This window comes from Magallana gigas, chromosome 2, assembly GCF_963853765.1.
Source record: "Magallana gigas chromosome 2, xbMagGiga1.1, whole genome shotgun sequence".
Lineage (NCBI taxonomy): Eukaryota > Metazoa > Mollusca > Bivalvia > Ostreida > Ostreidae > Magallana > Magallana gigas.
The window spans coordinates 41,801,085-41,813,938 of record NC_088854.1 but is presented as its reverse complement, the minus strand read 5'-3'; the positions used below and the strand labels follow the sequence as shown (position 1 = coordinate 41,813,938).

The 12,854-nt window shown below is 33.1% G+C and overlaps 1 protein-coding gene across 1 annotated transcript; it reads left to right on the top strand.

The window, feature by feature from the left end:
- The first annotated feature begins 5,928 nt into the window (after window positions 1–5,928).
- Window positions 5,929–8,473, top strand: LOC105333710 (uncharacterized). The gene is made up of 2 exons (XM_011436841.4): window positions 5,929–6,069; window positions 6,847–8,473. Exons 1-2 carry the CDS (start codon window positions 6,043–6,045, stop codon window positions 7,999–8,001), a joined length of 1,182 nt encoding a protein of 393 aa, XP_011435143.3. The 5' UTR covers window positions 5,929–6,042; the 3' UTR covers window positions 8,002–8,473.
- Window positions 8,474–12,854: the final 4,381 nt, after the last annotated feature.

Genomic DNA, 12,854 nt, shown 5'->3' with positions numbered 1-12,854 from the left:
GCCTATCACACTGAGCTACGTTGACACATGAGAGTGCGGGTGAATAAATTTAAATCTTTGACAATAATAAATAAAGTAAAACGTTTTTGGTAAAAATCACAAATTTGACCCATTATGGTAGACTCTAGACTCCATTTTAATAAACCAAGAATAAAAATCAAAATAAACTTATTCTTCAAATAAAAGTACTTTTAGGATGGAGTCAGGACCCATCCATGCCTAATTTTGCAATTAAAAACAGTGAATGATCCAAGATTTAGGCAAAAAACGATGTGCAGCTTAATTTGGAAACCAATACCTGTCGTGTTTATAGAATAAAAGCACAATATTGAAAACAATGTATACAAGTCAAAAATTGATATTCTTATTTGAATTGAAATTCTTTCGTCTTCATTGCTCCGAGTGGGGGATATGCAACGCCTTGTACGCCCCAGTTTGGTTGATTGATGTCGCCATTTTTACAATAAGAAATGTACAAAATTATAAAATTAATCAGTAATGATCTATAGGCTCTATAATACATGCATGCCTAGATATGCAAATGCAACTATCATAGATCATTTCATGTGGGTACATATATTGTGAAAGTGTCGGATCAAAGATCTTAATAAGATTGATGGCGTGTTTATCAGAACGCCGAGCCACGGTGCGTACTCGTAGAAGCGTAGTGAGGTCGCCGTGACAGCGCCGTAAGATCTCCAACAGCGCCACGAGAGCTTCGTAGGCGCGCTCAAAGAACGCAGCTAATCGCAGTGTAGACGCAGTGATAAAGTCAATTGCGCTTGCACGGAGACCTCACGGAGTCCTTTGGGATCTCACTGTGTCCCTATCGCGCTCTCACTGCGCATCCACAACGTTTGAACAAGTTGTTTTCCATTTAGCTGCGTTCACACAGCGACCCCAACGAGCTGTTGCTGCGTTCATCGCGCTCTCGTGACGTTTCTTCTGCGTTTATACCGCGCCCCCACGGCACAACTAAATTAATAAATAACGGATCTTTTTTGTAGACCTGACTACTAAGAGTTTTATTCAGTCCTTCACAAATTGTTTAGAAGTAACTATGTTTCAATTACAATGTACATTTTCATAAAATCAAAACAATTTTTTAATCATTTATTTACTAGTTGTAAATTCTTGTTTGTTTCCCATACAATTGTACAAATTAATATTAACCTACCAAGAAGTAAAGAACGTCTTGTGAGCGCAGTCAGCGCGCAGAGCACGCCGTGGACGCGCGGTAAAAACTCCTAGCACGTCATGAGCGCTCGGCGGAGACTCAGCGAGAGCGCAGTTAATCGCAAAGTAGAACTCCGTGGAAACGCAGTTACACGCCGTGGGAGCTCCGTAAGAACGCCTTGGTCGCCGTCAGGACGCCGTGACATCTCCACTTGTAAAATTTTCAAATAAAACTACATTTTTTCTGAATTTTCCTTGCGATCCTACGGCGATTCCATGAATTTTACAATGCCGTGAACACGCCGTTGGGACGCAGCTTGGTGTGACAGGGCCTTTACAAAATGAATTTAGTTTGTAGCGACTCCTATGATAACATATTAAAAACGCGAAATACGTGCTTACAAAAAAAAATCAGGTTACATGTATTTTTAAAACTTTGAACAAAGAAGTAGAAAAGACATAATTCTATCAACAAACATGTGCAAGAGAATCTTCGCGAGCCCATAGAAGGCGGAACCCCGAAAATGTTGCGATGCATATATTTATGGGTAATATATAATTATTGATTTTAATGAAATAATGAGAGTGGTTTCAAGGAGAAATTTGTAATTTTCATACATTTAATGAGTAGTACAGAAATACCGAAGACAATTTTTCGAGTCTGTTTTTTTTAATAAAATGCGCCGTACTGTCTCTTTCTGCCTTACTCTTTCACCAAATATCAAAAAGGAATTGCATGATATTCTACTAGTATTGGCATTATTCATTCGCCGTCTCGCAGGTTATTGTAGCATTTTACAAGTTACTTGCGGCCATTTTTTATGGAAGAGCTATAATAATTTTAGATCATTTAAAAGTTTTGTATATGCAAGCATATGTTTAAAATGTTATATTTACATCCACCAAGTATTATTCCCTCTATTTCTCACGGAAATTGATTGTAATTCACAGCTCTGTAGAAAATGACAGAAAATAAAATCTAAACCCCATATATCGATTGATTTAGCAACCTAAGGAAAATTACGATCTGCAAGAAAAAATCATTGTGCATGTCAGACTCAAATTTCGATATATATGAGACCATTAGGCTGCTTCTTTAAGCTAACGTACTGATGTGTATTAATAATAGTAATTTAGGTGATTTCACTTACTTTCAACAATTAATTATATGGTTCAACGTGTCTCATGCAACATTGCAACGTTATAGTATCATTGCGCGATTTATCAGGTTCAATTAATTTGCAATGTGTTGCCACTAATATTATATATATACCTTGTGTACACATCCCTGTCTCAGACCATGAACGCTGCTGCATCAATACCTCCTCGCCGTCTGCTTCGTTTATATATACCCTCTTTAAAATTAAGTCTCTTCCAGTTTTACCGATTTAATTAAGCACACATAATTATAAGATTAATTAACTTGCGATCTTTTATAAATCTACAAATGCCAATTGAATATTAATTTTATCACATGATTTTTTAGAGCATGCGTAAAATAAAAACATATATCATTGTTATAATACGAGTAAAATCGTGGCTTATGTTCAATTCAATTTATTATCCTTACTCATCGTAATACAAAATTAATTTTAATACATATAAAATTATATACAAGTGTGCAATGTACAGTAAGTGAGTGGACATATTAAGACAATATAATCATGTACAATTCTTAAAATATGAATGGACATTAATGTATGATAAGTAGCTTAAACTGTAGTGTTATTACAATGCTGCGCTCTCATTTTGAAAGCGCTATATAGACAAATATTTTCCTAGATTATTGAGTGCCTTTGTATTGTTAACACTTAAAAGTTTTGCTAGCTTAAAAATACTTGGTTTTTTGTAATAAAAATTCTTTATATATTTCTTTCGAAATTCAGCGTAAAAAGGACATATGAGCATAAAGTGGAACTCATCTACTAAATCTTTTTTATTACAATGATTGCAAAATCTTTCATTTCTTGGCACCTTGTTGTGTCGACCTTTTGCAATATTTAAAGAGTGTGATGAAGTTCGAAAAATACTTATAATTTTTTTTGAAATATAATTAATCGGTCTCCTAAGATAAGTTTGCAAACAAAAATTATCCACAAGGTATTGACATAACCTACTCTTCGAAGATGTCGAAAAAGATGACATCAAACTTTGTTTATAGATATTCAATATTCTACACTCAATTATCTTGTAGGTTTTACAATGATTTGAACAAGTTTCGAAAACAAATATTTTAGACCCATGCTAGACAACTCACTTTGTATGGAAACCATCCAGTTATCGTTATTGACAAGCATGCTTTCGTATGCCTCCTTCAAGATAATGTTTTTTGTATTTTTAATTTTTAACCAATATTTGAAAATTCGTAGCTTTCTTCTAATATACAAAGGAAATCTACCCAGTTCATAATACACTAAATTATTTGTAGTTTTTTTGTTGACCCCAAGAATTCTCTTACAAAAATTGAGATGTACCTTTTCTATATCGGGTGCTTTGTGGAAACCCCAAATTTCACAGGCATACGAAAGAATACTATGTACATACGTATCAAATACAGAACATTGAGTTTCAACATTAAAAGAATAATTTTTCATAGTGTTTGATATTGCAAAAAGTGCTTTCCGTCCTTGATCTGCTAATATTTTTGTGTTTGTAAAAATTTTCCATTGAAGTTAAATAACATACCAAAATACTTAAAAGTATTCACAACTTCTAGTTTTTGTTAATTGTATGACCAGCTTTCAAGATCTGACATTTTCCCACCATTTCTAAAAATGACAACCTTGGTTTTAGATACATTTACATTCAGATCCCATTCTATAGTATATTCATTAAGTGTATTTTACATACTCTGTAACCCAGCAGGGGTTTCAGCAATCAATACCATGTCATCTGCAAACATTAGCAGGAAAATATTAATCATTTGTAGTTCAATGGATTGACAATTGTTTTTTATAAAGTTTATCTCAAAATCGTTAACATAAAAAGCAAAAAGTAGTGGTGATAACACTTCACCTTGCATAAGACCCATGTCATTACTAAAGTAATCACTTAAAACACCACCATATTTGACACATGATTTCACATTATTCTACACTTTATATATTTTACCCCATAACTTGCATCTGTTAATAGAGTCAAATGCCTTTTGAAAATCCACAAAACAACAATATAGACGTTTTTGTTACATAGAGTTTTGCTAATAAGTGATTGCAAAACAAATATAGCATCTACTGTACTAAGTCCTGGTCGAAACCCAAACTGAGCATCAGTCAAAATATCGTATTTGTTATCTCATTCTAGGATTCTATTATTTAAAACACTTGTAAATAGTTTTCCAAAACAACTGAAAATAGAGATACCCCTGTAGTTGTTTACATCATCAATGTCACCTTTTTGTGTACTGGTACAATACAACTTTTTGTCCACAGATCAGGGAATAAACCTGACATTAGTATTTTGTTAAAAAGTTTATGTAACACAGGCATCAAAATAACATTACATCTTATAAATAACTCATTTACAATGTAGTCCTCACTACAACTTTTGTTACATTTTAGTTTTTTAATAGCCCTACTAATTTCATCATAGGTAATTTCTTTATCTTATTCTTCATATACGGCATTATAATTCACAGAGTCACAAGTACTTTCTGTGTGGTCAACGCTGTTACCTTCAATAAGTCTTTTAAAATATGCTTGGAAGTCGTCATTCGTTAGGCTACATTTACCAGACTTGCTTTTCCCCTTAGAGAATAAACTGTAAAAGTGTTTTGGATTGTGTTTTCTCAAAAAATCAAACATGTCCCCCTCATATCGTTTGTATTTATATTTTGATTTTTTCATGTATTTTTGGTATTTTTTCTTGGCAGCTAAAAGTGTTTCTTTGTTTTCATATGATTTTTCATTATTGTATGTATGGAGTAGCCCTTTGTATTCTTTTAACAGTTTTTTACAAGTTTTGTCAAACAAGAGTTTGTCGTGTTTCATATTCCCACATGCGTGATTTTTATGTATGGTATGTTGTGCTTTGGAAACTTAAACATCCATGTATTAGGTAAGACACAGTCATTCAATATACATGTACTGCAAATATTGTGAGCTGTTATTTCATTCATTATTTGTTATAATCATGATATCATTATTATTATTATTTTAATGTATATGCCCCCTGAGGGCCTTTGATTGGTGAAATGAATATATATATTGTTGATACAAGTATTGGGATCTGAAGATTTTTTGAAATCAATATCTAATTCACCGAGTAGAAAATTTTGATTTCGTGTAATTTCAGTCAAGATATAAATTCCGCATTGTCATCGATCCACGTTACTGATTTGCTATTAGTTCTACCCGAAGATACACTCGTTCTATGCAGGTGTGTTTCTAAGCAAATACCATTGATAGTAAATCTTATTGGTGAATGGTCAGAAAAAATATTAAATATACCAGTAGAAAACTAGCCTATACTAAAAAACAATGAACTTTCGGTCAACAGATAATCAATAACACTATTTCCTCTAGAACAGAAATAAGTATAGTCACCAGGTACATCCCCAGGATGTCTACCATTAACAATTCGTAGACCTGATGACTTACATAATTCTAATAATTTTCTACCATAATTATTGATGTGTTTATCTTGGTTTTTTCTTTCATAAAGAACTTCGGTGGCTTCATATAGAAATGGTAGATTTCCATCAGATACAACATATTTTAAAAAAATCATCAGTTATGCAATGCACCTCTTCCTGTTTCTCATGCATGTAACACTTAATAAGCCCGTGTCCCCAGGGAAACATCCACCGCGTTACGTGTGGTCAGTGATCGGGGTTTGTACAAACACAGACAAATCTACGCGCGTAGGATGTGGAGGCCAATATCTTTAGCACGGGTATGTTAGATTATTTGGTCCGTTATGAATAACAAACTTGCTATATTAACTTTATTATGATTCATATACTCTAGCTCTAGTGTCTATTTTTCCATATCAAACTACATGTACGTGCATTACGCTTCTTTTGCATTTTTGCAATATACATTGTATCTTTTCAATTTTACAAGTACCAAAAAGACGTATTTAATGATATTATCATGTTGCATTATCTTGTTCTTATATGCATTTTGATATTTATACACGAGTGATAAAAAAAGCCCAAAATTCAATTCGGGGATATATCCATAATGTCTATTGATAGCAATTGATGCACACAGTCCTGTTTTTATTTTTAATTGATTTAGAAAAGTTTAATGGCAGAGCGGATAAAATGATAACGTGCAGCGGGTATGGCCTACACTTAAAAGCGTGCTAGTTCGACCAATGATATAGGAATAAAGTTTGGATTAAGAAAACACATTTGGAGTTTATCAGGTTTAGAAATGGGAAGATGCATAGTGACAAGGAAAACGGAAAAATATACTGATTTCAGAATCTTTAAAAGTTTTCTTAATCCTAAGACTTTCTATCAAATAAACGAATACATGTATTCTACTTGTGAATAGATTGATTATCTCAAATTATCTAACCTTGCCTTCCCACCCCACCAACCATGCATGCAGAACAAGTGTTTCTATGTTATCAAAAACTGACATCGGTGTATTTGACTTTTAAAAAAAAATATCAATATTTCGTCGGATAATTATAATTTGGTTGTTTTATATTTCATTACAGTGGGTATGTCTTTTCGTAATATTCTTGGTCATGTTATATTCCTTTCAACTGATCCACTCTGAGACATCATCAACAAAACAGCAACATCAGCTAGCAACATCGCAACGAAAAGGAAGGAGGTGCGAGTTGATGGAAAAAGAATTGTCGCAAAACTACTCCCAATTTATGCGCCAAGATCTAGCACCGAATAAGTATGTCATCTACACGTGTACTGGGGCGTCGCGAGGCAGCCGATGCGGTGGATGGAGCGATCGAATGAAGACCATAGTCTCTTCATACATTCTGTCATTAATTACGAAACGTCAATTCAGAATCTTGGATACTTATCCTTGCAATTTCACTAGATCTTTTGATGAAAACCTCGTCACTTGGAAGTTGAAACAATCTGAACTGAAAGATCTAACTTCACAAAATTTTTACGCAAGTTCGGGAGTGAAAATTGCCAGGAACCATTTTCGAAGCGGCGATTTTGAATCGGTTCACAAAGCGGAAGTGGTTTATTTTCGTGGAAACTGGGATTTTTTAAACGAGTTTTCTGAGAGACCACGCGTTGGTGAGATGTTGCCATGGCTTCTACAGACACCAAGACCAGACATCTACAGGTCAATATTACGTATGTTACTGCGACATACGGGTTCGGTCAAAAGTAGCATTGAGGATTTTTTCACTAAAAAGGTACAAAACAAGAAGTTGGTTTGTGCGCATGTGCGTCAGGGAAGGAGCAAGACTCTACCAACAGATGATTCCACCGATATCAAAGAGAAAGATGTTCAACTGATCTTTGACTTTTTTTCCAAATACAAAACTTCAAACCACAAACTATTTATAGCAACGGATTCTGCAGATGTAAAGAATTTAGCGCGCCAAAAGTTTCAAGATTTTCTTCTAGAGGTACCAGGGCCCATCACTCATATGGATATTTCAAGGAGTGGTGATCTATGCAACGGTCAGCAAAAGGCTTTCATCGAGCATGAAATCTTAACGCGATGTGACACTCTGCTGTTAACCAGAAGCGGGTTTGGCATCATCGCCGCCTTCCTACGAGAAAATTCGGAAGAACTCTATTGTTATTCTCGTCATTATATTGCGCCATGTTCTCGTTACACTCTTTCCAAAATATATCCATGGACATTGTCACCATGGGATGACCTTTGATCTTTTCCCCAGAATATCAAATCATATATATTGATCATTATTTATGAAGACTCATTAATCTAAACTTGTGTAGAAAGTAGGATATGTACGTTCGAAGTTTATTTTTGATGTTTATATCACAGGAACATGTTTCTGTAATGAAAAGTTCAACTTTGTAGCGTTGTACCAAGGAATACACTTTCTATTGTTAAAGCAAGTGGCGATATGGCTAATAAAGCGAACAATTTTATTCTCAAATGAGCTTACAACGTTTTACACAAAATGTTTCGTACTGAATCGGTTCTTGCATTGAAGTTTGCACCTGAAGTCGCTGGAGATGGCCAATTAACGAAGATGTTTATTTTGTGAATATTCGAAATTTTAATTATAGAATGTAAATAGTAGCTTATTGTTACTTGACAAATACATATACATGTATGTAAAAAGGCGGAATAATCCTTTACACTTATTAATCAAATTTCATCATAAGGGTTACAAAACAAATAATTATTGAAAGACATAAAATAGTATAATAGTATAATAGATGTAACGTTATATGTTGTATTTTTTCTTCCCAAAATCAAATCTCTTGCAAGGATTTCACAACAGGAAAAAAAAACAACAATGATATTTAATCTGAAAATTCAAGACATTTATACGTCAATGATGTTATATATAATATAAAAGTTGGAATATTGGAAACAAAATATCAACAACGTAGGCTACGTAATGTTATCTATAGGAACTTGAATAATTATTCAGCAGGCATGCCACACAATTGGTAATGAGATACTTGTATTAACTATATCAAGCAGACTTGGACGTGAGACAAGCGCATGATTTATAACCCTGAACAGGGTTCTTTAATAACGAACTAGATATATATAAACTTTAGGAATAAGATTCAGTTTATCAGTTTCTTGATAAATATATTCAGATTTATTAAAAATGATAATATCCTTGTCAGTGGTGCTAAAATGTTCACTATCATTTTTACCAATCGGAAGTCAACTTCGCGTTAATTGACGACTAGCTTTGTTTATTTGTAGCCTAGATTTTCAAACAAATTTTCGTCAAAGATTTTTCAGCAATTATTCGTCGCAGATGTTTGAAATTTTAACACACTCTTTGTATAGGCATGCTATTTAGTGGAATCTAATTTTTTTACCAATCAGACGTTGATTTCCTGTTAAATGCCGACTTTGCCTATAAGAACTGAGGTATTTACTAGTAAGCATTTTCTTGTTCCTTCCGAGGAATTGCTTCGTATGTAATAATTTTAGCGGGACCATAGATACTTCAATTGCGAAATAAGATGCGCGTTCACACAACTGAGGTCTGAACAGCGAAATGCATCCAACCGTGAAAAAGTCAGAGCCTTATCGCTACAAGAAGACGATTAAACTTGGAGGATATTGCGTTTTAAGGTAGTACAATTTGGAATATTAGGAGTATATATCATTTTTTCTTCAAGATTTAGAATAACTTTGCCCCTTCTTCCCCGCTTTAAAAACGATGCTACGCACAGGACACTTTAAAAGTTCCAATTCAAAGATGGTCACGTATACACTCTGTCACATATTATGGTAATATTCAAAACATATCATCCTAAATGCCTCAACGTATGAAAATATTATACATGTACGTATGTTTTGTGGGTACTGTTATTCAAAATGACGGTCTTAATTCGTATATGCATCATCAGGACACTGAGATGATAAAAAAGTTATTTCAATCATGATACTGGACCATTTAGATATTAATTTGTTCATTATAATAAAGTCTTTATCGCTGTCAATTTGATTTTTTTCCCACCGTTTCGTTTTTAAATATTTTCTTACAAAATTACGACAAATACCGGTAGTGCATACGCATCAAGTAATCTAAATTAAGTGAGTTTACTCGAACAATATAGCTTTGCATTTAAAGTAAATCAACTTTTTAAAATATAAGATCAGTGGCTTTCCCTAGGCTGTTTCCAGCTTCTCAAGCTGATACAAGGCCTTGGGGCCAACAACGCTGAGATTTTTACATTTGAGTTTTTCAACTTAAATGAAATTGAAGATGAATTCCACTTTTTACTTATTTGTCCATCACTTCGTAGTTTAAGAGAAAAGTACATGTATATTTAAAAAGACTACTCCCGAAAACCAAGTGTCTATAAAGTTATACAGTTACTGTCTAACTCCAATACTAAAGAACTGTGTAATTTACATGTAGGTAAATATTTATATTATGCAAACAAGCATCGAACTCTTAATATGAATAATCAAAATTGATTATGAACACTTTGTATATCTTACTGTATTTAAAATATGTATATGTTCAGATGTATAACATATGTACGAAAAACGAATAGGGCTACTTAAAAAAAAATATTTTTATCTCGTAATTACGAGAAAAGATCTCGTTATTACGAGTTAATTATCTCGTTAATACGACAAAAGATCTCGTTATAACGAGTTAATTATCTCGTTATTACGAGAAAAGATCTCGTAAAATTTTACGAGAAAAGATTTTGTTATTTCGTACGAGAAAAGATCTCGTTATTACGAGAAAAGATCTCGTTATAACGAGATAATTTTTTCGTAATTACGAGAAAAGATCTCGTTATTACGAGAAAAGATCTTGTTATTACGAGTTCATTATCTCGTTATTACGAGAAAAGATCTTTTTAAAATGGCACGAATCATTATTCTATTCCCTTTATGTAAAGTTTATGAACTACTGCAATGTCTATTGATATACACATACTTAGCATAATCATCGTTTAAAAGCGTACGCATAATTTGATATAAAATCGGACCAAGCAGTTTTAAAGAAATTTCAGAAGAAGTAGCAAAGCAGATTGATTAGTAAATTCATTGAATTATTTATCAATAATTAAGAAGGATACGTGTTTGTTTTCAGACTCCAATATGTTATTATACAAAATCAGTTATTTTCAATATACATGTAGGTTGTGTATGAACATATAAAACACAAATTCGGGTAAATCCTGTATATCCATATCCATGACTGAAACTATATATAGTCACTAAAGATATCTGTAACTAATAGAATTGTGTTTTTCGATTATAGGTTTACCTGGTATTTACTTCGGAGTGGGATTATAATGTATATATATATAAGTTGAATAGTAAAATTACATGAAGTTCTTTCCTATTCAGATAGGATAAAATGTCAAATCCAATCATTTTGATCTGTAGAAATTAATGAATAATGATCGTTATTATTTTTAAATATTAATCAAAATTGAATCAATGTTTCTGGAATGAAAAAGATAGACTGAAAGGGCGATGCAGTCGAATTCTTTTCAGAAACGCACCATTTTATATAGATCTTTTATAGTAATAACGATATCTTTTCTCGTAATAACGAGATAATTAACTCGTAATAACGAGATCTTTTCTCGTAATAACGAGATAATTAACTCGTAATAACGAGATCTTTTCTCGTTATTACGAGATCTTTTCTCGTAATAACGAGATAATTAACTCATAATAACGAGATCTTTTCTCGTAATTACGAGATAAAAATATTTTTTATGTGGCCCTATTCGTCTTTCGTACATATGAGATATTTGTCTCTTGGAATAAAGAACTTGAACTTGCATGCTGGTGGTCCCGAGGCCAGTTTGATATTATATACATTTTCTCTCTCTTGGACCAACCTGGTTTACATTGCACCCAAAGAGTGGCAATCCGTAATTACAGTAAGGGTTTGGGTCAAAGATGGTCCATTTATTAATTTTACTACAGACTAAATAAAACCCCAATGGTCCTCAAACTCTGTTTCTCCACACAGGGGCCAAGCCCGTTTTAACATTAATTTCAATGTAACCATAAATAAAGAAATCTTTATTTATGGTTACATTGAAATTAATGTTAAAACATGCTTGGTCCCTGTGTTTCTCCATTTCTTGTCATATACAAGAAAAGGTTAGGTAGGGTATACTGGGGTATCGTCCTCTCGAGAAAACCAAAGTTTTTTTGTAAAAGACGAAGTCGAGGTCACTAGTGATTTACAAAGGATCTTATATATTTTCAACAACCTCTTCAGAATTATGATCTTGCTCAAGATCAAGGTCCATTTTGTATTATATAACTGAATTTTGATAGTAGAATTAATCACAGGCAATACAATTGTAGTAAAACAGAAACAAACTTGCAGCATGTTTAAGTTAAGATTAATGAAGCAAAAACACTGAAAACTAACATTGCATAGGTTTAATAATTTTGGCCCAAGTTTACATAATTTATGTTGTTTAAAAATTTCCAGGAAACCAATTACAGCTAGCACAGAGTTACGTCAAATTTTGCTTTAAATTTGATCTCTAAACAGCTCTTTTAAAGCATTTGACGTAACTGTGCTGTAATTGGTTTCCTGAAATTTTTAAACCCTGAGCATAAATTATGTAAACTTGGGCCAAAATTATTAAACCTAGTATGCATTGTTAGTTTTCAGAGTTACGTCAAATTTTTCTTTAAAACTGAAAATCTTCAAACAAAACAGGAGGGCCACAATATTTTCTTGTCCACCTGAAAAAAATATTTAAACAGATATTAGTTTCAAACTACCAGTATAGTAAATTAATAACTTTAGTGAATGACAGATTATATGATAGGTTATATAATGAGCACAAAGACTAGCAATATTGCAATGAAAACTAAAGCCAAACAAAGCACACAGGGAAGCTCCACTGAGCTACAATATCATTGATAAATTTGATATACTTATTGGGGTCTACATTGCAGACTATACAGCTTCATATTTACTGCATGAAATAAGACGGCTGGCCATTCTCTTGTTCTCCAAATCCCCCTTGTACACATACATTGCCCCCCCCCCCCCCCCTCCCGCTGTGGCCGTGG